The sequence below is a fragment of the Apostichopus japonicus genome, chromosome 1, assembly GCF_037975245.1.
Source record: "Apostichopus japonicus isolate 1M-3 chromosome 1, ASM3797524v1, whole genome shotgun sequence".
NCBI lineage: Eukaryota > Metazoa > Echinodermata > Holothuroidea > Aspidochirotida > Stichopodidae > Apostichopus > Apostichopus japonicus.
In genome coordinates, this window is record NC_092561.1 from 16,991,575 (window position 1) to 17,018,262 (window position 26,688).

A 26,688-nucleotide genomic window follows, 5' to 3' on the forward strand; every position below is an offset into this window, starting at 1 on the left:
TTCATAAATTTGCAAGATTTCCAGACTATTTTATGTTCTTATTATGTCAATGTTATAAATGATAGGAAGCCATGGCTTTACTATTGTACAATTCTTCCCGCAAGTCAATAATTCATATAATTGACCCTTTTGCAAAATTTATTTTTAAATTTAAATTTAATTTAATATTTATGGGTAAAAATGTCTGCATTTTATTTGATGATTTCAGGTTTATTCTCCTGTTAGCTGCTAAGATTATATCATGAATCATTTGTTTGGATTTTGAGAGAACTGCTCATAACCATTCCATGCTCACTGAAATAGTCATAGAGAATGCTCAATAAATTCTTGTCTCTATGATACCAACAAAGTATTTGTTTTTCTCCTCACTTGTGTGTTTCTGTTTATTGAGTTCTTTTATTTGATCTAAAGCTGTGATCTGTTGATGACAATACTATAGTTAATAATAATAATATGCACAGTAAGTAAAACTTTTTCTCCAAAATTCCTGTACAGCAATTTATAAGTTAGATAAAAAACTAAAAATATATATATATGTAAGAGATGCGAGATATGGGGTTCTAGTCAGCAGGTTCTGACCAGCAGGCTTGTTGGGATAAGTCCTATACTGTAGAACGGTTTTTGTGTCTCAAGTTATTAAATTAAACGGTAGACACCCAATGACTGGTATGCACCATAAATGATAAAAAGGGTCAATGAATGTCCGGCAGATAGCAGCAAGTTACAAAAAGGGATGGTGGTTGATAGCGATAGATGAACTTCCAGTAAATAACAAATAAGTTTCAATGGTGTCCTTCCCAAGGAGAGTAGAAAGTCCAGGTACAATATTATCAAAACAGCGGCTAAATGACAGCTCTCCGCTCCATCAATTCCATTAGTGTGAATAGGCACAGTAAACAAGATGTATATACAATTTACAAATAATTCCTCCATCAGACAAGGTTGACAGCTTAGTTAGCAACAACCCTATATAGATATCTACACAGTGCACAAACTTTAACCTCAAAGAGTGCCCATATTCTACTAATGCCCTGTTGACTGGCTCACAAGAAAACTGCATCTCTTTCTAAGACTCCTGGAATTCAGCTCCTTTACCACAGCATATAAACATGTGACCAACTGAACTCCTCTCATTGGCCCAACTACACCCTTGGTCCCAGTAGCAACACTTAGAACCAATTGGGGTTAACCATCCAATACTAATTTGCATACTAATACTGACCAGTACACCCTGTTTCTAAGAAAAGGGCAGGAAGTAGGGAAGTTGTTTACTACAGACAGAGCAAACAGGCAGAACAAAGAAAGTAATGCTTTCAAAGTTTAACTACTACTTATAAAGAGTAAAATGAACACAGCAGAGGAAGAAGCATAAATATATCTATTTACAAATATACAAATAATAGGGTAAAGTGTTAAAAGTCAGCGAAGTAAGATATCATTGATAAGCTTCATTACTGAGGGGATAAAATAATCTGTGTCTGTTGGTTTTGAGGCATGATAGTCCCAGCTCGCCAATGCCTCCGTTTATTAGCCTATCATGTACGTAGTAGATCATGAAGAGGATGGCTAGAATCATCCCATATGACATTGCCACCCCAACAGATCAGTAGTGCATTATTATAGAAATATATCTAAAATATCAGGACGAACATTAAACATTAAAATTTGGCATTATGGAGACAGTATTATCTACTTTAACCAAAACATCAACGTGATCCCCCATGTCCATTTGTGGATTTATTATACCGATAAATAATAATTAAATAATAAATAATTAATTTAAAAAAAATTAAAATATTAAATAAAATCGATAATTAATAAATATATAGATATTTATATGAATATGTACCCCTGATAGTGACAGGTGGTGGAGAAATAGAGTTACGATGGAAGTCAATTAGCATGGATGTGTCATCGGCAGTTTGATGATTGCATGAGCAAGCCTTCTGAAGATCTGGTATCATACGTATATAATGTAAATGGAATCGGTGCTGAAATCGTGCCGAAGGGGTCCCATAATTGAAATGTTGGTATCAGAACAGCAAAGCTGGGCTAAGTTAAAATTGAGTTCTGTTTCTGTTTAGGCAGTTCATGATCCAATGAAATAGGCTTGTTTGAACTTATTGACAAGTTTGTTGACCAAAATATGAGTTTGGTATCAAAAGCAGATAAAAAATGGGAAAAAAACATGACACTAGCAATTCATCATGATGACAACACAAAAGGATATCGGTATTTTATCATATTCTAAACATGCCTTAGTTTTCAAAATTATTTTCTGTAACCTTGTGTGTCTTTTAACTGTTCAGACATCCATGTGTATTGAGACTGTTCAGAATGGCAGTATCACATGCTGACCATTCTTGGACTTTCTAGCATATTTTGGGGCTATGGTGATGGTCTTTAGGGAGCATTGTTGATGAAATCTTTGCTGTGTCATGACAACCATTACAGTACTTTTCACAATGTGATAATCAAGAGTCGAGCCACTGGTAAAATGAATCCTTGAACAGTTTTGCTACAATCTAAATGAGTATTTGGATGTTCAATGATTTCTAATATTTGTTAAGACCCGGATCTCTCAATCCCACTGGCAGTAGGGACCCAAGCACCAGCCCACCAAGTCACATGTAAAACTGTGAGACGGAGACAGGAAAAAATGTGTAGTTTATAGTTGTTATAACGTTAAGGCACATGTTATTCAATCACTAATATCATAAAACAATAACTATGCAGTCTCACATTTAAGCCTAACTGCATATTTGGACAAGGCATCTGAATGGATTTTCATCCTGGTATAAACAAAGGCTACTTCTAGTTCTTAAAATAATAAACTGAAACCTGCTCAATCTTTCTAATAATTCAATACTATCAATCTGGCGGGCCGTAAATACTTATTTCTATCTGGATCATCTCGGGGAATCCCCTACTTTTGTTACTAAGCAATGACGTACGTCACCCCTCATGACAGTTCTAACGACCTAATGCACACGCTGTAGCCTATTCATACCTCTAGGTCACTGAGCAGCATTACGTTCAAAGAAATTACCCTAAAATGTCACATCTACGGCATCCTGATACATATAGTATACTATCATTAATAACATCAAGAAATAAAGCACTTTTGTACTGATGTGGCTCGTTTAAATTATGATTTTGTACCACTAATCCAACTTTAACGACAAACAATTGTTATGCGAATATACGTAGGCCCATGATAACACAGACATACCAAACATGCAAACCTGACGGTCTCGTTTATAACGAATATTAACTCTCATGTATCGATGGCAAATCTAGACCATCCGTCATAATGAAACACTTTTAAGAACGGCAAATATTTAATCAACAACCTAGTAATACTTTCATGTTCACGTGAAAGGGATTTAAGCATCATCTTACCTGTGAGACGGAGAGAGGAAAAACGTTTAGTTTATAGTTGTTATAACGTTAAGGCACATGTTATTCAATCGCTGGGGCTCTGCCCACCATACGCGCTATTGAACGCCAAACAAACACCAACAAAATTTTGGGTAGGGCACCGCTAATCATACCCAAAACATATCTAAAATTTGGGAAAAAACGATTAGAAAAAAATATAAAATAAATATAGCATGAACACACTGTAGAGAGCTTGATCAAGTCTAAATGCAGTAATTGACAAAACTATGAAAATTGAAACAATATCTGTCAGTCCTTTGGTTTATATAAGTCCCAACGAATCAAATTGATGTTGCCAATCAGCAAATTACTCCATTATTAATTATGAAATTGAACCATAATGACTTTCAATGTGTAGATAGGATTGGAAGAGGGAATGGCAAATTAGAAAAGTGAAGAATTGAAAGAGTGGGGACAAATGATGGATGGTTCATTTGGACATTAAGACAAAAAATCATAATAAAATGCTCATTTTTTGGCAGTTTGTAACAAATATCTTTATTTTTTACTACATTTATGTGAGGTTAAGAAATCACAAATGTGTGGTAATTCCAAAAACAATTAAACCAAGTTAAAGCTTTCATGTGATAAATATAAGCTTCATCAAATAACAGATAAGACCTGTAAATATCTCTGATGAAACAAACTGTGCAGATACATCCACAACAAGGTAATGTGTACACATCAATCAATTTGGCATGTCTGAATCATTAGAGATATGTATGAGATACAGGGGCGCAGCGAGCGGGGGGGTGTGGGGGGGTGTCACACCCCCCCAATAATTTGGTCGCTGTCGGCAAATTTTGGGTCTGTCGGCAAAAGGAGAAAAGGTGAAGAGAGCGGAAGGGGAAGAAAGAAGGAAAGCTAAATAGAGAAAAGGAGAACGGGAGCTTCTTCCGTGCCAAATTTGACTTAAAATATGCACCAGATTGCATCTAAGGACGTTTCAAAACTAAAAATTTTTCCAAAGGGGAGGGGTAGACCCCCTACCCTTAGACCCCTCCCCCTTTTCAGTCACCACTTCCAGATCCGTCGGCAAATCAAATTTGACTTAAAATATGCACCAGATTGCATCTAACGACGTTTCAAAACTAAAAATATTCCAAAGGGGAGGGGTAGACCCCCTACCCTTAGACCCCTCTCCCATTTCAGTCACCACTTCCAGATTCGTCGGCAAATCAAATTTGACTTAAAATATGCACCAGATTGCATCTAAGGACGTTTCAAAACTAAAAATTTTCCAAAGGGGAGGGGTAGACCCCCTACCCTTAGACCCCTCCCCCTTTTCAGTCACCACTTCCAGATCCGTCGGCAAATCAAATTTGACTTAAAATATGCACCAGATTGCATCTAACGACGTTTCAAAACTAAAAATATTCCAAAGGGGACGGGTAGACCCCCTACCCTTAGACCCCTCCCCCATTTCAGTCACCACTTCCAGATTTGTCGGCAAATCAAATTTGACTTAAAATATGCACCAGATTGCATCTAAGGACGTTTCAAAACTAAAAATTTTCCAAAGGGGAGGGGGACACCCCCTCCCCTTAGACTCCTCCCCCATTTCAGTCACCACTTCCAGATTTGTCGGCAAATCAAATTTGACTTAAAATATACACCAGATTGCATCTGAGGACGTTTCAAAACTAAAAATTTTCCAAAGGGGAGGGGGACACCCCCTCCCCTTAGACCCCTCCCCTTAGACCCCTCCCCCATTTCAGTCACCACTTCCAGATCCGTCGGCAAAACAAAATTCTCCACACCCCCCCCCAACAAAAACCTCTTCGCTACGCCCCTGATGAGATACACTGAGAATTAAACAAAATACAACTTAACATATTCTGATATACAGCACATTGTTTCATCTCCCAACTTGCAATTGATAACCTGTTCCATTGTTGAGATGTAAAAAATGAATGCAATAGTTAATGTGGATGTGTACATTGTGCGATATTTAATGTCATTCATGGACCACACCAACAACTGGTTGGTTTTTCTTTAAAACGGAAATGATTGCATAACCTTGGAATATTATTCAATTGTGTGATGGAACATTTATTCCATGTTGCTTATGTGTGATAGAACATTTGATGTTGCTAATGTGTGATGGAACATTTATTTTGTGTTACTTATGTGTGATAGAACACTTCATGTTGCTAATGTGTGTGAGAACATTTTCTCATGTTGCCAATGTGTGATGGAACATTTATTTCGTGTTACTTATGGGTGATAGAACATTTCATGCTGCTAATGTGTGAGAGAACATTTCTTTCATGTTGCTAATGTGTGATGGGACATTTATTGCATGTTGCTAATGTGTGATGAGTGATTTCAGTTATCTAGGGGTCCTCTTTGCATCATTTCTTTGGAATGAACCTTCAGGACAGCCCAGGGGAGACAAGTTAAGAGAAAGTTGAGGATACATATATATACAAAATTTGACTTGGTCAGAGGCCATAATGTATCCATGAAGGCACAGTAGGTAAAGCACCTAGCTAAACATGGACAGAACTGTTCATCATAGTCAATCAACCCACATCACATGATTAAAGGCACATGATTTACCAGACCTTAAAAACAGGTTCAATAAGATGATGATGTTACAACATTTACATATATCTCAAAATGTCAATTCTATTAATACCAATAGTAGCATTATATTTAAATTTTACTTGAACAATGGATTGATATGAAACTCATTATGGTTAATAAAGCATTCATGAGCGTGTGAATATATCTGCCAAATATCTATTTATTTTACAATATCTGAATATATATTTACAGAGAAATGTACAAATGGTCTGCTCTTAAAATATGACAACAAACATTTGGTTTGATCATGCAATTAGATCTCTTGTCTCTTCTTTGTATCGAAACATGAAACTAAAGCTAATCCACCTAGAGGTGACCAATAGTCAGGTCAATCCCCGGGACAATGACGTCACTGTCCCCCCCCCCCTCCCCACTTCCCTTCTCTTTGCACTCTTCATTGTTCGGCATACTAACAGTAATACATTATACTGTACTTCATCCCATACTTTAATATTTCACTCAACTACCTAATCAGCCAGACCAAGAGACTGTATTCCCCTCCTGACAACCCCTCCTGACACCCGCCTCCTGACACCCCCTCTTGTCACGCCTAGATCTACTGACAGAATACAACACTGAAAAAAAAAACTGGCATAAGAGAGGCAGTTCCCATTAAGAACCATAGCACCCAATTATTTAATACGTCCCACAGGCTAAATTATTCTTTCCATTTCAAAACTTAAACGTATTTGATGGCAAATGAAAGTTACTACAAATGCTGCCAGCTATATATAAACTTGTTTGAAATGACTGCAGCAAACAATAATGAGATAACAAAAACCTGAAAGCAATGAAAAATAAATGACAAGTAAAATATAAAGTACTGAATTTGACTTGAATTTGGTTTTACCAGTTCAAGGATTTGTCTTAATCTAAAATGTACAGAAAATTACTATTTTGCAGGAGTGAACAATCCATCCATTTTTAAGGAAGTCGTATGTGACCTCAGAGGTCATCCTTCTTTCTGGTGTTGTAAATTTCTTAAAAATATCTCTTGTTGAACAGTGAAGTCGCTATCTATAACTTTGGTTAAGTGCTGAAGTGGTTATGTAGTACTACTGTGTAATGAAGAATGCATTCATCCTAACACCTTATATTGAGTACAAACCCTTTATGTAGTGTAATTGTGCACTACAGCATAAAAAGGGAGTGAAGACTTGCAGTCCGATGCCAGAAATCTGACCTATTTTCGAATGAGGTGTAACAGAAGTGTTAGACACCACCATCGATCCCAGAAAATGAACACAGCTTGCTACCGTTGGTAATAAGACACTAGTGTACAGTCGATACAAGCAGCTACGGTCAATACCCACAACACAGTGTACATACAGTAGCAGCGATGGACATCTCAGGTCTAGATAAAAGATAACAAGGTAATACATCTCATTACTGTCTGCATTTTGAAGCGACAAGAAAAAAAAACTTCACTTGCAAGCAACGGAAAGTTAACTTTCTCAGAGGGCGGCCAGCGGTTTGGGGCGAGTCTTCAATGCCTTTAAGCATCGAGTTTTATACAGAATGTTTGAGGAAACAGTCTGAAATCACAACCAGAACTGTATTGTTACACTGATTCTACATCATGTAAAGCTACGAATGAATAATATAGACTAACAAAATCTCAAACTATTTTACTTTCATTTCATGTGCATCAAGTCAGAATTTGTGTTTTCCAGACCTGTTTATTTACTACCTAATAATGCACTGAAGCGACTGAAACTTGTAATTATCTGAGAGGGCTTTACATCTAATGGGAAGGATTAAAGGGATTAACATAAACCTTGCCAGGATCAAATGAATACACACCTACATGGCAAGCCTTATTACAGAGGGCCATCTTCTACTCTCTGCTACTTCGTAGAATGTCTAAATAGACTGATCTATTTAGTTCAGATTTACTGCAGACAAACCTACAGTCACCTAAGCCTCATACAACTACTGTACATGCATAATTATTTCTTTTGTGAAATAACTGCACAGTTTGATAGGGTTGGCATGTACCATCATACCACATACAACACTGTTTATTAGAAATCTCTCCGTATGTAATTCCTATGACCAAATTTCAAAATATGTTTCACTTTTATATGAGACTGTTCATATGTTAACTTCTTGACAAACAGAAATTCTACACAACAAACATTTCAAAAGTGCGACACACATCTATGTTTAACAGCATCTAAGTGCGCAAGGACTATGTCTAGTGCAATTTGAAATATACTAAGTGTCTGGAACAGGGGTGCATCCACCTTCTTTGCACTGAATGGGGGGGGGGGGGGTGGGGGCCTAATATGTTAAGTCATCAAGGGGAGGGGTCAAAGGAAAAGGGTGTCTGTCACCCTTTGAGAAATTTGGTAAAATGAAGGGTACTTTGATGCAAAATGGTGCTACACTTTTGAAACTGTTAAATAATTTTAGGAATGTTCAGCTTATACCACACAAATATTGTGGACAACCTGGGTGGGGGCTCCCCAGACATATATGCAGTTGCACACCCCCTGGTGTGGGAATCAACTAACCCCTCACCCTACAGGTGACACTATTCTTCAAATGATAAATATTTGGATCAGGTTAGTTGGCAGTCCGGCGGTCAGTCAAGCTAGTTGATGGTCCTTTGGTCAACCTAAATGTTCTTGTTAGCTAAAACTAGTCCAAACAGCAAAATGAATTGCCAACAAAGACTGTCTGACAAGAAATTCCCTTATACCTTCAGATAATCTGTGAAAACCAGTCGTATGTTTTAATTGAATTGTTTGCCTGTTGAATAAAAGACAGGATAAATTCTTAGACAGACTCTGTATGAAATATTTATAAATTCTTTGAAAATTTAAACTATAGTTTACTATGAAAGGCCTGGTACTTGTAGTAGTAGTTGCATCAAACATTGCTGTGAAAATGATAAACATGAAAACTTGTTTTTGGACATCAATTGTCCTGTACTATCCTCCATCTCTGGACATGGAAACCGTAAAAGTCTGGCTCCTGCAGAGCAATGAGAAATAAATCGAAGACGTCCGTGGCCTCTTCACTTGAGCCAGACTTCGCCCCGAGATGGTCACCGATATCGGTAAAGATCATAAAGACCGTGATCTCCACGTTTGGTCTTCTGAGCGGGAAAACGAGAGAATGAGAGAAATATGGTAGGTTGATGTATAAGGACTCAATGTTTGAGGGGATCTACAAACACCAAGAAAATCAGCTGAGGTACATATTTCAGTATTTTCCATTAGGATAGCATAATTCTCAAGGGTTACCTACAGGGGTGCCAGAATTCCGGCAATAGCCGGAATTCCGGCTATTTCCCGACTTAGAATTTTGATTTCGGCTCCACACGATCTCTCCGTCCCAATTGAAAAGGGCATGAGTTTTTTTCCGCGAATTTCTAACTATTATCCTAACACACTGTAGCATACACAAATTGGAGCCTATACCGAATTTTTCTCTCTGGATTTTCATAAAGTCCCAACATTAGCTTAGTCTTTGGGACATCCAAGTCCCCACAACTTTCAGGCCCTAGGGGCAAACCCTGCTGGCATCCCTGTACCTAACCATAGAACTAGGAACTGATAGCACAACATCGTCAGCCTTTTCATTGGAAACTTGTCTTCGCTTGTCACCTGTACACATCTTAATAGCAAAACCAAATTGTCTGGATTTATTTCTATTGCCCATCAGTTGCACTTCAAATGTTTCAACTGTTCATGAAACACACTGTAGTTTATAGAATATACTAGATGTCTACACTGTAGCTAAACACTGTATATTGTGTAATACTGTTGGATAAGCACTGCCTGCTACCCACCATGCCTTGTTGTTACAAATTCTAATATTGGTAAATTAAAGGGGCTGTATGGGAACCTTTTCAGATCTTCACTGCTCCATGGACCTCACCTCTTTGACTTCCTCTTCAGGAGCAAATTTCAAGCTATATCAAGAAACCCTTTGTCCTATTGTGATTTGACTCTTTCAGAAGGTAAAACATTGAACAAATCAAAGAATATCACTTATAATTAGGAGGAGATGATGATAATAATAATAAGGATGAGATGATAAATACCTTTCCAGATCCAGAACGATAGTTTCCACATAGACCTCACTGAAAACACTCTGATTATAAAGATTATCAATCTGAAAAAAAATTAAATGAAAAACAGTTGACAATAAAATAATCCGTCTTTAAGTTTGATAAAAGACACGTCATTACATGAAACGAGACTGTGGAGATAATCAATGTATGATGACTGACTATCCTGAATGCAAACACTATCATATCAGTACTTAGTAAATGTGAAGGTAAGGATGGTGGGGAAGACATATTGTTGAAGCAGCTGGGGGGAGGGAGGGGGGGGTTGGTTGGCAACTTTGCTTTGAGAATTATTAATTTTTGAAAAGATACATCCATTTTAAAACATAAATACCAGTGCATTCCACCCATTGTTTAAGGCATCATGTCAAAAGCTGAGAGGGGCTGCAGCCATGCTGTGCACAGGGCAATAATCTTTACATGCTTCACAGTTTCACACCATAGGTACTGCTGGTCTATTGTGGGATAATAGTGGGGGTTTTGCATATGAAGTAAGAAATTCATTTTGCTTTTTTGATTTCCTCCGAACTGAACCAATATGGAGTAAGATGAGACATACCGCTCTCTGAAAGTCACTTTCTATGGTTGAGTTATCTGGGAATGTAGTCAAGACCAGGTGTGCGGTAATGTTGGTAGGAATCACTTCATATGTGTAGGTTGTACCAGGTTGCCTCGGACCTAGAGGGAACAAGAAGAAGTGATATCAATCTCTCAAAATGTTACAATGAGAGGATTGTTAACGACAACCATTTTTTCATAGTTTTCATATTGACACATTAATAATGCATTCCGACTATTTTTTAATGTAACTGGGGATGAGAGAGGTGAATTTAAACCCATACTACCTTTTATACTACGATTGACAAATGTATCGGCCAAAAAGAGCAACTAAGGTAAATCACGCAAAGAAATACAGGCATGTTGTCCTCTCATAGTAAAATACTGTTAAATCGAGAACTTTCGGCACTTTATGAAGGCGGTGGCATTTGTAGCAATGAATCTTAGCAATTGGGAGGTCCGGTGTTCGATTCCCAGCCGGGTCATAGTAAGGTGGGTTTTTCATCCAAGAGCAATCTACGGTTTTCGCATCTGAAATGACTTTCTAAACTTGAAAAGATTCCAAAGATTTTGAGCTAAAATGTTGAATTGGAAGCCACCCGACGTTTAAGTTGTAATCCATAAGCCCTTGCGGGTTTCTCCCACATTTGGGGTCGCTTCAGCGTCGTAAAAATAACTGCTGATTATTATTATTATTAAATTATGAGCAAGAGACTTCATAATCAGCTAATGTACATAATACTCATTATTTCTGGCAGTAATCATCAATTGTTTTAGATAATTAAATCGATTACTTACTGAGCAAGACAATGATAACTGAGATGATGGATGCAATGACCAGACAAGTGATTATACAGACAACGATATTGACCGTCTTTCGGTGGTCTCGCCAGTAAGAGTTCTCACTTTCTCTGGCTAATTCAAACTGTGTTTGAGGATCCAAAGCCACAGGTTTGTATACAACGTTTGGACTGGTTGCCATGGTTTCCTGGGATAGAAATTTTGTAAAATAGTTTTACTTGAGATCCTCTGATACATGAGGTAAATGAAAAATAGTAGGACTAAGATATGCTTTGTTCTTGATAGCTGCATAATAATAATAATAGTCTAACAAAATACGTATATAGGTATAACATGATTTTTATTAAAACGGGTAATAATATGTTTAGCATTGTCTTGATGAGGTAATGTTCCACTCATGTGCAATTCTCTATCATCCTAATTATAGGATATGATGCAATAGCAATCGCTGATGTTTCTTGCTTTATAGTTTTTCCTGGTTCCTAATTCCAATAAAGATTGAAACTGCCATCATTTCAGATCAATTCTTATTGAGACTGAGCATGAGCAGGGATCTATTTCTTGCTTTTAGGATGATACTAACTTAATAAACACAATTTAATAAACATTGATGTTCAGTTGTTCATAGAGGGACCTACTGTTTACCTATAGAGAATTCCACGATATTAAACGACTATCTTTAGTCATTATTCAATTTTTTTTTTTTTTTTTTTTTTTTTTTTTTTTTTTTTTTTTTTTTTTTTTTTGTGTACTGTATAATACTTTAGGATTATAATGTAAACACTCTCTATCTCAGCTTGACAAGTCAAAGTGAATACAAATGATATGTGCATGAAAACCCAATACTGTTTGATGTGATGGTGTAATGGAAATTCAAACTATTTGTACAGCAGGCCATTTCATAAAATACATTTCTCAACACACAGAATGTTAAGCATGCAGTGTTTTGTGTAAATGCCGACATTACATCTATTTAAACAGATGTGGAGACTAATACATGGTCATGGTAGGCCATTTATGCAATACCAATATTGTGCTAGCATGCAAATATGCTATACAAAGGTGCTTTTACAGTATCTACGTGGTGAACTTGTTGTGACACCCACCTAAACATAATAGGGACTTGTCAAAAATGGTAGTCTTATTATTTACTCTGTAAATTTATATAAATTGTACCAGGTTGTATCATGAGGGGAAAAATAATGGAAATATTGAATTCAAAGAAAAGGAGGCAAACTTAAACTTGCATTACCATGAGTTTGCAAATCAGTATTTAATATTGATTAATCAATTTGATTTGACTGTGTGCTATAGTTTGTTAGATATTGTATGGTTGACAATAATAACAAATATAAAATATAGACTTACTCAATATAAGGAGGTGTGTGGGATAAGGTACTGTAGATGCAACAGGAATTAAGTGGGTTAAAGCAGAGCACTCTGGAAAGGAACCAGCGAAGACAGAATACAAGAGCAGGTAGAATGAAGGTAGCAGGTCAGCAAGGGAGGAAGTTTACTGAAGTGAAGAAATCAACAAGTTTAAAAGAAAAACAATGAGCACAACGACAGAGCTTCATTCATGAATGTTAAAAGAAACCATGTGCCACGTGGTTGAATAGTATCCTAGTGTTAAGTGTGTACACAAATGAGCAGTTACCATACATAGGATAGTATCCAAGCATTAAATGGACACTCAACACATATGAGCAAATTACCATACATGTGGTACAGCAGTACCCCTGTGTTAAGTGAATATTTGGCACATTATGAGTAGTTACCATGTGGTAGGCAAGGATCCCAGAGTTATGTGGGTACTTACTACTTAGCACATATCAGCGTTACCATGTGGTAGGACAGTATCCCAGTGTTAAGTGGGTACTTAGCACATATCAGCAGTTACCATGTGGTACGACAGTATCCCAGTGTTAAGTGGGTACTTAGCACATATCAGCAGTTACCATGTGGTAGGATAGTAGGACTGTATCCCAGTGTTAAGTGGGTACTTAGCACATATCAGCGTTACCGTGTGGTAGGATAGTAGGACAGTATCCTAGTGTTAAGTGGGTACTTAGCACATATCAGCGTTACCGTGTGGTAGGATAGTAGGACAGTATCCTAGTGTTAAGTGGGTACTTAGCAGTCTTAGCACATATCAACAGTTATCATGTGGTAGGATAGTAGGACAGGATCCCAACTGTTAAGTGGGTACTTAGCACATGTCAGCAGTTACCATGTGGTAGGAGTCTGACAGTCTCCCATTACAATGGGGTACCCTGCCCATGTTGTGAATAGTTACTAATTATTTGAATTATTCTAGTATTACACCAGTGTTTAGTAGGACACGTCTACAGTTATTAAAGCTACAGTATACAAGCATTCGTCAATTACAATTTTGTTCACACTGTAAGATCACACTATGATATCTATTGATGCAATTTTTCTCCAACTAAAATTTAATGAGCCACTCATTAATGAACTTGATTTAATCCTCAACATTTCATCAATCTGATCATTTTCATAATTGGAGTATTAAACATATATTTGAAACCAAATTTCACAAAGTTTTTATTTTAATTCAATCTTTGAATGAAAACTTGGCTTCACATTTTAGAATCACCTATTGCACTATACATTGATCAGTCTTTAACAAACCCAAACATCTGCTAGGACTATAGGAACATGTAGGGAGTGGTACCCACACTCAGACTTTGCCTAGGGGATAATTACGTCACTAGGCTCGCCTTTGAAGGCTAGGACTGTAGGAACATGTACGGAGTGGTACCCACACTCAGACTTTGCCTAGGGGATAATTACGTCACTAGGCTCGCCTTTGAAGGCTAGGACTGTAGGAACATGTACGGAGTGGTACCCACACTCAGACTTGGCCTAGGGAATAACTACATCACTAGGCCTTCTTTTGACGGCTTCCGTTTTCCTTAAGTACATTATGCAATAGAAATTTACCTGACACGCACCTGCCCTCCTAAGGATATAGCCCTCTGCACACCCCTCCCCCCTCTACCCAGGACCCCTCATCAAGGTGAATGATTCACTCAATGGAATATGTTTCATGTGTCAATGATTTGGTGGGACACCATCAATTACACATGGAAGTTGGAACCTCTTTTTGATGACACGCTCTTGTCAGAATAAATATGAATTTGTTATGATATATTTAGCTTAATAGTGAAAATTAGTCTGTTATCAATCATTTCGATTTACAAATAACCAAGCTAGCCAATTATAAAGGAGGATAATATATTATAAAATAAGTGATTAAAATGTCACAGATTTTTCCCTAAAAAGTAACTTTTTTTGCCAAATTTTATTCAAATTGAAGATAATACATTTGTCATGGTAAATTTCTTGAGGGGGGGACAGATTGATAGTGGCAACATTATAATTTAACATAGAACTTAACATGTTGATCATGGTAGCCTGAAAATTGCCCCATGAAAGTATATTACAAAAAAATACCATTTGGCCCCCTATTTTGTGGAATAATCCATTTACATACTCAGGTGCAACACAGGTTATGAAGGATAGAAGGTGCATACACTGAATAGCAGCCATTCCCACAGCATTGGTGAGTTTCCCAGTGTTAAGTACAGAGTGTTACATCTGAGCATGTGCTATTAACAGTTAGATGACCGTGCAATGCAGTGATTCATAGGACAATTAATTATATTACCCCATTGGGAGCATCAAATACTTTTCACAATTGACTGAAATTGATCTCCCAGTTACAACCATGAGGACTTACTTTGAGAACTAAAAAAATTAAAATGAATATACAACAACTTAAATGATACACAGCTTTAAGCTCCCTTCAAATTTCTGTAAAACCAATTATGTTTGAATTCTGGAAAAGTTATGCAGGCCTACTGTACATACAGCTCAGCTTGTACATGTAGTTTCAATGTCAGCTGGCATTGATATTCAGCATGAGTAGCGTGAGTGTTCTTGCATTGGTACTGCTTGCTGCTATTATTAAAGGAAGCAGGGACACAATTTTCTACAAAATGAGCCCTCGGTTCTCTTTGGATGTACAGAGGTAAACTAGGCTATGAAGCTCTATTACGAAAACATGATAGGTCTAGCCTCTGTACTGACAATTAGTTTAAAAAAGAGGTAGCAAACTGTAGCATTGATTCAAGTTTAGAGTGAAATGAACATTTTAAATTACTAAATAATCCTGACAATCCTACCAAGGGAGACAGCAAAGATTGTGCCTCCCATATACAGCATTTGCAGCTTGTCAGTGGGTGAAACTATCATGAATATTAATTATAATGTGCAAGTAAAGTTACAAACTGTATCTGTGACATTAATACCAGATGTACTTACCTCAGTTGAATTCAAATCACCATTTTGCACCACATCTGATACTGTTGGAACTATAGACATTCTCTCATATGATCAAAACACGATTCGTGGAAAAGAATCAACTGGGTCGGAGAAAACAAAAATGAATTATTTCTAAACATACATGATGTTCGCAGGAACTACAACTTAGTCCCTAGGCAAGGCCTACCTAGGTCAGTACTCTAACAGCAAATTAACAAACACCATATGTAACGGTCCAACTGTTTATATTGTCGTCGTCGTCGTCGTCGTCGTCGTCGTCGTCGTCGTCGTCGTCGTCGTCGTCGTCGTCGTCGTCGTCGTCGTCGTCGTCGTCAGGGGCGGCGATCTGTTTCAAATATTGGGGGGGACATTTGCTTGGATGCAGGCGAATTACTATCAAAGCGGAGCGCCACCATTGGTTGGCGCGCAGCGTACAAGAAAATTTTTGGTTTTGATAGCCCCCCAGATCACTGGAAATGGCACTTCTCGGGCTTGAAAATGACCAACCAGATGTACACTTTTGCCTGAGAACCAAGTTTTACCTAATAGATTTTTTTCTTCATTCATCATACCTTTTTTACAAGATTGTCACCAGTCACACATCATGTTCGACCTCATTGCATCTCCTGTGGATCATTGCTTTTGTAGGTAATTCTACGTAACGCCCCTTAATACCCGTCAGCCCCACTTTTCAAGGTTTTAAGCCCATTATTTGTTCAGAATTTGAATAATAAATTCACTTCAAAACATACCCATAATGTTGCACAAAATTTAATCTATGGACAACCAATATAGAAAACCCCCCTCAACCCCTAACAGACCGGTCAAAATTGCACGAGTAGTGGTAAGTATGATGAAGAATGTTGTTCAAAGAATTTTCGAAAATTCAGACACAGTTAAATTATTGGTGTAAAAATATTGAAACCTCTTATAACGGCTATTATAAAACTTCGATATCATAGAAAATACCAAAAAAATATGCTCGAGGGGGAGGGCGGTCTCCACCCTTCACCCCCCCCCCTCCCTTGGCTAAGCACCTGCGGTTAGAAATCTTGTAGGAAACAGGCCAAATGGAAACCCAGTGAACCCATATCGATGTGGATCATATGTGTGATTGTACGTACTTACACCCATACACAAGATTCCAACCAAATTTAATTACGGATGCGGTCCGTCTAGCTATTCATTTCGAAAAAAAGTAAAAACTACTTTCGGTCATATATAGTAACAAATTGTGACACGGTTAAACAGGCGCCTTGTGAGGAATTTGCCAAGGGAGGGGCAAAGCTTGTACCCAGACTATCTAAGCGTAGCGCCACCATAAGTTGGCGCGAAGCGCAAAATAAAATTTTGGCCGAAAATGCCTCCCAGATTGCTGGAAATGGCACTTCCCAGGCCTTTTAAGTTGCATCTAAGCATTTTCTATTTTGAAATTACTAGCGATATCATAAAAAAATACAAAACATATGCTTAAAAAAAAACTATGCCACCAAATATTGGGGGGGATATTAGATACTATATCCCCCCAACAAAAATATTGGGGGGGACATGTCCCCCCCGTCCCCCCCATGATCGCCGCCCATGATCATCATCATCATCATCATCATCATCATCATCAACTTCGATGCTGTTGGCCAAAGGCCATTTCATCGCTCCACAGAAAAAAAACTCCATAAATTAGACTCCAGAAGTTACTGTTGAAAATCAAACACTCCAGGTTTATCCTTCCAGAATGAATCAAGCCTCGATTTAAAACAGTTCAAAGAGGGAGAATTAACAACATGTTCTGGCAAAGAATTCCAATAACTAATAGATCTCTGCGTAAAATTCTTTTGACGAAGCGAAGTGTTCACTCTAGGTTTAACTAACTTGTAGGAGTGACCCCTCGTAACTGATCCATGTGATCTTATAAACAGGTCATGGGTAGAAATTATCAATCCATTCAGATACTTATATACAAACACCATATCACCTCTCAGACGTCTATGTGACAAGCAAAAAAGGTTCAGTTCTCGGAGTCTCTGTTCATAGGGTAGACTACATAATCCTGGCACTAATTTAGTTGCTCTGCGTTGCACAGATTCTATAGCCTCTGTTTCGCGACGATAAATAGGTGACCAAGCTGGCTGACCATACTCCAAAACTGGTCTCACTAAGGCCTTATAAAGAAGCAACACGGTGTCTCTATCTAAATACCTAAAGGTCCTTCTGATTATTCCTAGAATGCTGTTGGCTTTGGAAACAATTGATGCAACATGCTCCCTAAAATTAAGGCCATTGTCAACAACCACACCAAGGTCCCGCTCTGAATTCACAACTTCTAAACTTTGGCTTCCTCCATCATACTTTGGCATAGTGTAATGATAATCCAGATAAGAACAACCGACTCGAAGAACATGACATTTATCCGGGTGAAAGTGAAGTTGCCAAGTCACCGACCAGTTGTACATATTATCAATGTTATTTTGCAGAACATCACAGTCCCTTAACGAGTGCACAGCTTTATATAGTTTGGTATCATCCGCAAAAATTTTCACACTACACCCAGCTACGCTAGATGGCAGATCATTAATATACAGAAGGAACAGGATAGGGCCAAGTACACTACCCTGAGGGATTCCTCTTGTAATGTCAGCCCAGTCGGAAAGACTCCCTTCAACGCACACTCTTTGTTTACGCCTATATAAAAAATTGTCTAATCCACTGTAGCAAATCACCTGTAATTCCATATGACCTCACCTTCGCCAGCAATCGTTCATGTGGGACCTTGTCGAATGCTTTCATAAAGTCTGTGTAAACAACATCAATACCGCAAGGTATTCATGGTTCATATGCCAAATACGGACTAGCTGAAGATGTGCAATTTGATGCCTAGTTTCAAGAAAGTCGCAAAACACAATAGAGCATGAGCGATAGCCTACCTAACCTCAGGCCTAAACTTTAGTACTGTACTGTACTTTAGGCCTAGGCCTAGTTATAGTATGACTGACTGAGTATGACGTTACAGAAGGTTACAAACGAAACGTCGTTCCTCGATCCTGTACTTTGTTCATCTAATTTCGTACCCACAGTTTCCTGTTGAATTACCTTGTACGAAATAACTTACCAGTGTATTCACGATTGCAAAAGTTTTGTATACTAACTGAAGCAAAATATGCGGAGGCCCGTCTACGCCATACCTAGGATATTCCGTATCACAATTTCTATGGTCACTGCACTCTACGCCCTGTAGCACAGACTATAGTACTTCACTTCCAGTGGCCATTCCGAATCTAGCAGACAACAGCCACTAGTACGGAACCGTAGAAAGGACATGTAAATTTATTTATTTATTTGTTTTATCGCCAAGTGGGAAAGGAAGTCTCCTATAAAGTCTTAAAAAGACTTAACAAAGCAGGAGACTCCCTGGAAGAAAAGGAAAAAATGTACAAATATAAATAATACAGTATATACATAAAATTAAATATGCAGTAATAATAACCTAATAATGATGCTGAGATGGATACGTGAATAGATTATATAATATTAGTACGACTTAATAAATTCCCTTTTCAATGTCTGTCAAAATGAAAAGAAGTTGAAAATTAACGATTTGTCCTGACGCGTGAACTTGCCATGATGACAAAAATGTGAAAAAAATGAACGTTTTGACGACATCATAAATACCAAAAACCTGAAAATGACCGAATTGCACCATTCCAAATATGGTTTAATGTCATACAGTCAATTTCTAGATATTCTCTATTTTGACAAAACGCCAATTTTCAAAATTGTCGACATTTTGACGAGTTAATGTATCTCGAAAAACATCAATTATCAGATTATTGCCACTTTGATGAGTTGGTACTATGCAGACAAAACGTCAGTTTTCATTTTTTTGCCATTTTGACTAGGGATGCACCGGATATCCGGTCCGGCCGGACTATCCGGCCGGATAGTGAGAAATTATCCGGTTCCGGTTCCGGCCGGATATTTTTCAAAATCCGGCCGGATCTTTTTGAAAATCTGCCCGGATCTTTTTCAAAATCTGGCCAGAATTTTTCCTTAAATAGTGTTGGTATTAACTTAAATCAATGTAACCTATTTCCAAAAATTAATAAAAACATTCAAAGTAAGGAAAATTAGGTTTAACATGTTTAATTTAATTTTCTCAATGGTCTGACCCACTGTTTCTAAAGATCAACCAAAATAATACAACTACTGTAATAATATGAAGCTACAACAAATACAGTTTGCAGTGAAATCATTTCTTGCAGCCTTCATCAGTGTAATATTGTTCAGTTAAAATAGACCATTCATATACTTATCAGTCAAAATACTGTTCCATTGAATCTTTGCTTTCCCATTATTGTTGGCATTCATGTTTTCTCTGAATTTTTATGTGTGAAACAATCTCTTAATGGTCAGAGAGAAACACTTGCATGAAATGAAATGTTCAAAATCCAAACATGTGCATTAGGACCTTAAGAAGTCAAAACAATGGATCTTTTTGTGGACCACTTCAGTCCATTTCCTGTCTAGAAGCTGTCAATTGTTACTCATTGTTTGTGGTCATGGCAATATGCAAATTGTAATCTTGGCACTTTTATAAATAGATGAAGCAATGGACTAGAAGAGTTTCCACCAAATGGGGTGCCAGTCACAGAAAAAACAGTATCTAATTTTCTCACAGAAACAGATATCTCTTGTCACCATGAAAGTTCCTAAAAGTTCATGAAAAACATAAATCATTAAGTGTTCGAATGAACATTTAATTCCATTTTAAAGGATAGATAAAAGATAGATAAGAATTTTCTTCCACTTCTGGAAAGATGCAATGCTTTTTTTTTTTTTTTACAGATAATATTGCAGTGTAAAAATTTGTTACCAAATAATGAATAATAAAAGACAATTCTGCAGTAAATCCTGATAGTAGTGTTACTACAACAATTAAATAATCTTTTTATTCAGTATAAAGTATGAGATTTGTGAAATGTAGCTTCCCGTTTATAACCAAACTTCATAGGTAGTATGCAGTATTTTTCCAGCAAACAAATTTACATACTGTATCAAGCTTGTCAACAATTATATTGTAGTTATTTTATTAAAGAATGTAGATTACACCACTTCAAGTCATATTTAATCTGATAAATGGGGTCTTAATTTCACCTTCTTTATAATATGCGTATACCTCACCTAAGATTTGCTCCTTGTTTCATACTTCTACTTCTTATTAATGATTTTCTTTTGTGTAATGAAAAAATCCGGTTCCGGCCGGATTTCATGTACTATCCGGCAAAATCCGGTTCCGGCCGGATCCAAAAATTTGGATCCGGTGCATCCCTAATTTTGACAGAGTTTTGTAATTTTGACGAATTGTTGCATTTCATCAAAACGCGAATGCGATATGTCTCTTCTACGCTTCCGTACACAAGTCGTTTTACGAGGACACTGGCAGCAGACTAACAAATACTAAATAGGACATAACATCAACGTAAACTGGTGTGGCCGTATGGAACGCAATGTTCCATACGGCTGGACGTTTGTTGGAGGATAAAATAAATTAATCTAAACCTCTGAGGAAACTGAATTTCATTCCAAAATATATTTTTTTCCCTTGAAAATTAATTTACGTAGCTGAAATTACACCACATCATAAATGGCACCATGTCCTACAGTACATCTTATATATAGTGAAATGATGTTAATTGCTTCCAAAAGGGTACATGATATGGACGTAAACTAAGTTGTATCAAACGTTTGAGATAAAACGGGGGAATTTGCGAAAAACAAAAGTTTGAATTAGACCATACTGAACTTTTATCTTCGAGATGATACTTAATGTTTTAAGATAATATTGGTCTGATACGGGACTCGAAATGGGATATGAAATATTCACAATATTTAGATTAGGAGTAGGGGGGGGGGGGGGGTAGAGGGTTGGGATTCGGGTAGAATTTGACAAAAACAAGTTTTGAAGAGGAAAGTGGAATGAAAGGCATCTACCAGTAGGCCAAATACTAACGGTAAGCTGAGTAGCCTGGTAAAGTTGTCAAAACATATTTCTTACTTGTAACTCAAAATGCTATCAGTTATACAGGGAGTTAAAATGCTTGACTGACCGTGATTTTATGATTAAGTGTTAAACATAGCAAGATGATTAATTCCATAAAAGTAGGCTTTGCAGCAACATGTTGAACTTCTCACTTATTTGATCTATAAGGAATTGTCATTTTGTTGCAAATTATAAAACCGAGCAATTAATAACTTGTTGAAAATTGTTACCATGTATTGAAAAGTGTTTAACACTTTGACGGCACCTTATCGCTTCCATACTGATGAATTACGCTAACAATCAACTACCTGCAGCCTAACTATTTGTAAAGGGAAAGATTGAAAATATTAAACTAGATAAGATTTGGTTATCATTTGATACTCTACAGATGGTATAGGTCCTAGCACAAAGGTCGTGTATAGTGTGTCTGTATTTCGGTCACGTCGCCTGGACTCACAAATAATCGAAACTATATGCGAAAGATACTAGAACGCGATAAGCCGCATTTATTATATTACACTCTCATATGCATGGCCCAAAACTTTTGTCTAATATTGACGCACAAAGGTTGGACTAAATTGGCTAATATTTGCATCAGGTATAACGGATGTTTCACTTTGTAACACCCACCTATAGCTAACGTAGCCTATACCAAACTTGGACATCAGCAAAGGCAGATATTAAGATAATACAAAGAATATACACGGTAAGTCTTTAACACCGTCACACAATATAGGGGGGAAAACGATATTTGTTCATTTGCACTTTTCTATATAGTTTTTACAACAGACTGGACGCCGTTTGCGTTAAGCAAAATAGGGGGGAAATAGTGTTTATATATAATTGCGTTGTCGTTTTGTCTTCATTGCATAAGTATCATAGACATATTACAGTCATAGCAGCTGATTGTGTATAAAGAATAATCTGAACAATTTTCACTCCAACCAAGTAAAGCAATGCCCTGTGTAAAATATGTGGAGTTATATTGCACCATTTCACTTATAATAATCCATATGCACTTAACCTAGTCACCGTCCAGCCACCCCCCCCCCCGGCCCCACTCTCTTTGAATAGATTCTTTACACAACATTGTGTTTAAAGTTCTTCATTTAGCTATACAAGACAGACAGAATTAAAAAATACTCGTAGCCGCTTTTGATACATTAACTGATTTTTTCCCTTTTGTTATTCAGAGATGGCGGACAGTAAGCAAGTGAAGGACCTAAATGATAACTTCCTCCAATGCTCGATATGTATGGACGGCTACAAAAATCCCCGGATGTTACCATGCATACATAGTTTCTGTTTGAAATGCTTGGAAAAGCGCAACAGTGGTCTGCAAAATCAACCGTTTTCGTGTCCAACATGTCGGAAACCGACAACTCTACCAGAAAATGGCGTTAAAGATCTACCGAGGAATTTTCTGTTGGTGAGCCTCATGGAGAGGTTAAACATGGCGGACTCGCCAAGTGCGTCATCTTCTTTAAGAATTTGTCATTTCTGCCAAGGTAGCGAAGGTATTCAACTATGCCTAGATTGCAAGTTTCATATCTGTTCAACGTGCAAAAAGGTTCATGACCAAATACCGGATACCGGAGATCACACCGTAATCCCGATTGACAAACTTGCCGATGCCAAATTCATGACGGAAATACTCGCTACACAAATACCGCGGTGTCCTGATCACGTGAAGGAGAAACTGCGGTTTTTCTGTACATCGTGTAGTAAGCTTGTTTGTCGAGATTGTACGATCATCGATCACCGTGGTCACGAGTGCATTGAAGCTGAGAAGAGGTTTGACATTGTCAAGGGGACGTTGGAGGCAGCCCTGAGAGGCAGCGAGGATGAAGCCAAGTCGGTCCGCCAGATTAATGTCAAAGTCACCGCAGCTACAGAAAATGTTGACAAACACGTCAAAGATGCTAAAAGGGAAGTTGAGGAGCAGTACAACAAATTAAGCCAAAAACTGAAATCCGACCGAGATGCATTGAAGCACCAGTTGGATGAGATCGGAAGGAAAGAGTGTGTTAGCTTCGTGAAGAGCAAGGATGAAGTTGCAAACTGGATGGATGCGACGAAGAACACTCAAACGGTGACGCAAATGATGCTGGAAGCAAATAACCGATGGGGTATGATTGAGATGGAGAAATACATACTTGATGCCTTCAAGAAGTCTTCCGAAGAGGAGAAGAGTTTGGAGCGGCCGCCGGTTGAACGTAAAAATGTGACCAGATTCAATATCATTACCACACGCAACAATAACGGTGACGGGGCTGGTAAGGAAGGGTCCGCAATCACGAAACGTAACATGATAGGTACAATGGACTGCGGAATCCGAGCCTCGTCAGGCAAAGCAATCAAAAACTGGAAGTTGAAGCTTGACGATCGTTACTAACATGCTAAAGTATATGATTATTTAGGGCCTACACATTGAGAGACAGTTTGGTTAAGGCGATTGAATATGTTAGTTATGCGTAATATAAGAGCAACCACTTTGAAATGTTAAAAAATTACAACTTACCGTAGTAATTAAAGGATTAACTCCCAACTTATTTGAATGGTTTCTCGCATGGATATGGTCTCATGCATTCTTATCAAATTTTTTATTTTCGTTTATGATATTTCAGTTCTGTCACTTTGCTGTTGTTGTTTTTGAAACATAATGTTGACCCTTAGAGTAATTTACCATGCGTGTTATTATCATGTTCATGGCGGTGACCACTGTGACCGGAAGGCATTGTCACGTGATAGTTTAGATACTGGTTATCTTATATTAAACCTGAGCCTCGATGGGTATACTATTGCTTGTTTACAGTTTATGATGCATGTTCAAGTAAAAATAAAATAGTCCAATTAAAGAAAAAGCAAATTGTCAGTTCCAGATATCGAGGGTAGGTGAGAGTAAGGGTGGGGTTGGAAAGGGGAATTCGCCCGACCCTGACCACCATAATCGAAAATACCCGCCGCTGAACGTAGAATACTTTATATACTGATGATGGGGTCAGTCTGTTAGAGCAGACAAAATCTTCCTTAGCAACGCACCACCGTACTATTAATATCTTTATCTCATGTGGTGAAGGAGGGACGGGAATAGGGAGGGCGCTAGACCTCTCACAATAACTTATATCACGTTGCGTCGGATCAAATGTCGAATGTCACCATGTAGGAATTAAACCAGAAGCCTCTAGCTTCCACATTTTGGATGATTAACAGTAACAAAACCAGACACCAAAACTGCAGTGTGGTTTCGTTGAGGCTACATGAATATTCTTATATGAATGTGATATATTAGGCTGTAGGGTATAGCCACGATGAACAACATACCTCATTCTAAGTAATACAGCAAAACACATTGAAATATGACAATCATTATTCACATTGGCAGCTGATGATCGACCGAGATGGAAACTTTTCTTATATCAGCATACCAATTGATCTGTACCAAAGACAACAGGCTTCTTCTACTCAACGTGGTACACCTACAAGTCGTACATAAAGCCATTCTTAACAATCTAACTAGGCGACAGTTAATTTTCGTAAAAGGCCCCTGGTTATTTCCCCAACGTTACTACATCCAAACCTGAAGTTTGCACTGAATCTCGAAAAGTGCTAAATATGACTGAAAACTTCAACAACGGAAGCAAAGATATAATACCGAAGATTCACAATGATATCGCTCTTTCCATGCAGTAGCAACGTTTTGTACTATACAACGTTCATTACACACCTGTGTGCATAGGCATGTATGCAGCTACGTACATGGCTACTCTAAAAGTTACCGACACAATTGTGGACAGTCTATAGACGAAATATCCATCACTTCAGAGGAGGAAGTACATACAGATGGTGAAGATGATGATGATATTGATGAATCTGATGATAAAGATGATGAAAAAGATGATGAAAAAGATGATGATGATGATGATGATGATGATGATGATGATGATGATGACGATGACGATGACGATGACGATGACGATGACGATGACGATGACGATGACGATGATGATGATGATGATGATGATACCGATGATGATGATTACGATGATGACGACGACGATGAATTACAGTGAGATGTGGCCATAGGCGTAGGAGCCCAATTTGATTTGGGGGGGGGGGGCTGTAACGACTTGCCCGAAAAATATAACCACAGTTTTTCGCGCGCTCTGCGCGCGTTCGGCAACATCTTAATTGTGTATGAAATATACAGTAGGCATGTATCAGTTACATCGCATGTCAATTAAATACAATCATTTGCCTTTTTACTGCCATTCCATATTGGTTATCATTTCTCGGGAAGTCGTTGCAATAATATTGATAATAATAAAATAAGTTTAACCATTGCAAAACACATTGCAATTTATTTTTCTTTCAGTAGGTGCCCGAAAAATTCTCAGCATATTGCCAGAATTTTCACAAAAATCTTTGATTGGGAGGGGGGGGGGGCTGCAGCACCCCAGCCTCCCGTCTCCTACGTCTATGGATGTGGCCGCAATAGGTTTTCCAGAATCTGATATAGAAAGTGAACTTGAGACACGTACCAGATCAACCAAGAAGGGATATAAGACAAAAACATCAAAGATCATACAACAATGGAACAAACAAGATTTCTTATTCACACTGCAGCCTGAGATTAATTAGCAATTCATACAGACCAAAACCATCCCTGGTAAAATGGTCGGAGAGCTTCCGAAGAAACGAAGTAGAGGTTTACTATACAACAAATCCTGGGGAAAGACATAAAAAACAAAGTACACAATATATGAATCGGCCAGAGAAGTCCAAAATGATGTAACAAGGTTTCAACGCCACTTTGAGAAGATGGTGACATTAAACT

At 37.8% G+C, this 26,688-nt stretch overlaps 2 protein-coding genes across 4 annotated transcripts; one reads left to right on the forward strand and one right to left on the reverse strand.

Annotated features, from left to right (window-relative positions):
• Positions 1-134: 134 nt before the first annotated feature.
• On the reverse strand, positions 135-19,071 carry LOC139969187 (uncharacterized). 3 transcript variants are annotated; one of them, XM_071974079.1, is made up of 7 exons: positions 18,924-18,981; positions 15,818-15,918; positions 12,839-12,986; positions 11,468-11,657; positions 10,671-10,789; positions 10,085-10,155; positions 135-9,133 (listed from the first exon to the last, which is right to left on the reverse strand). In XM_071974079.1, exons 4-7 carry the CDS (start codon positions 11,649-11,651, stop codon positions 8,953-8,955), a joined length of 555 nt encoding a protein of 184 aa, XP_071830180.1. In that variant the 5' UTR covers positions 11,652-11,657; positions 12,839-12,986; positions 15,818-15,918; positions 18,924-18,981; the 3' UTR covers positions 135-8,952. The 3 variants fall into 3 exon arrangements, with proteins under 3 accessions (XP_071830180.1, XP_071830165.1, XP_071830172.1); XM_071974064.1 differs by lacking the exon at positions 12,839-12,986 and having other exon boundaries at positions 18,924-19,071; XM_071974071.1 differs by lacking the exon at positions 12,839-12,986 and having other exon boundaries at positions 18,961-18,978.
• Positions 19,072-23,049: 3,978 nt separating this feature from the next.
• Positions 23,050-25,414, forward strand: LOC139965460 (E3 ubiquitin-protein ligase TRIM33-like). Its single transcript, XM_071967868.1, has one exon. It carries the CDS (start codon positions 23,107-23,109, stop codon positions 24,244-24,246), a length of 1,140 nt encoding a protein of 379 aa, XP_071823969.1. The 5' UTR covers positions 23,050-23,106; the 3' UTR covers positions 24,247-25,414.
• Positions 25,415-26,688: the final 1,274 nt, after the last annotated feature.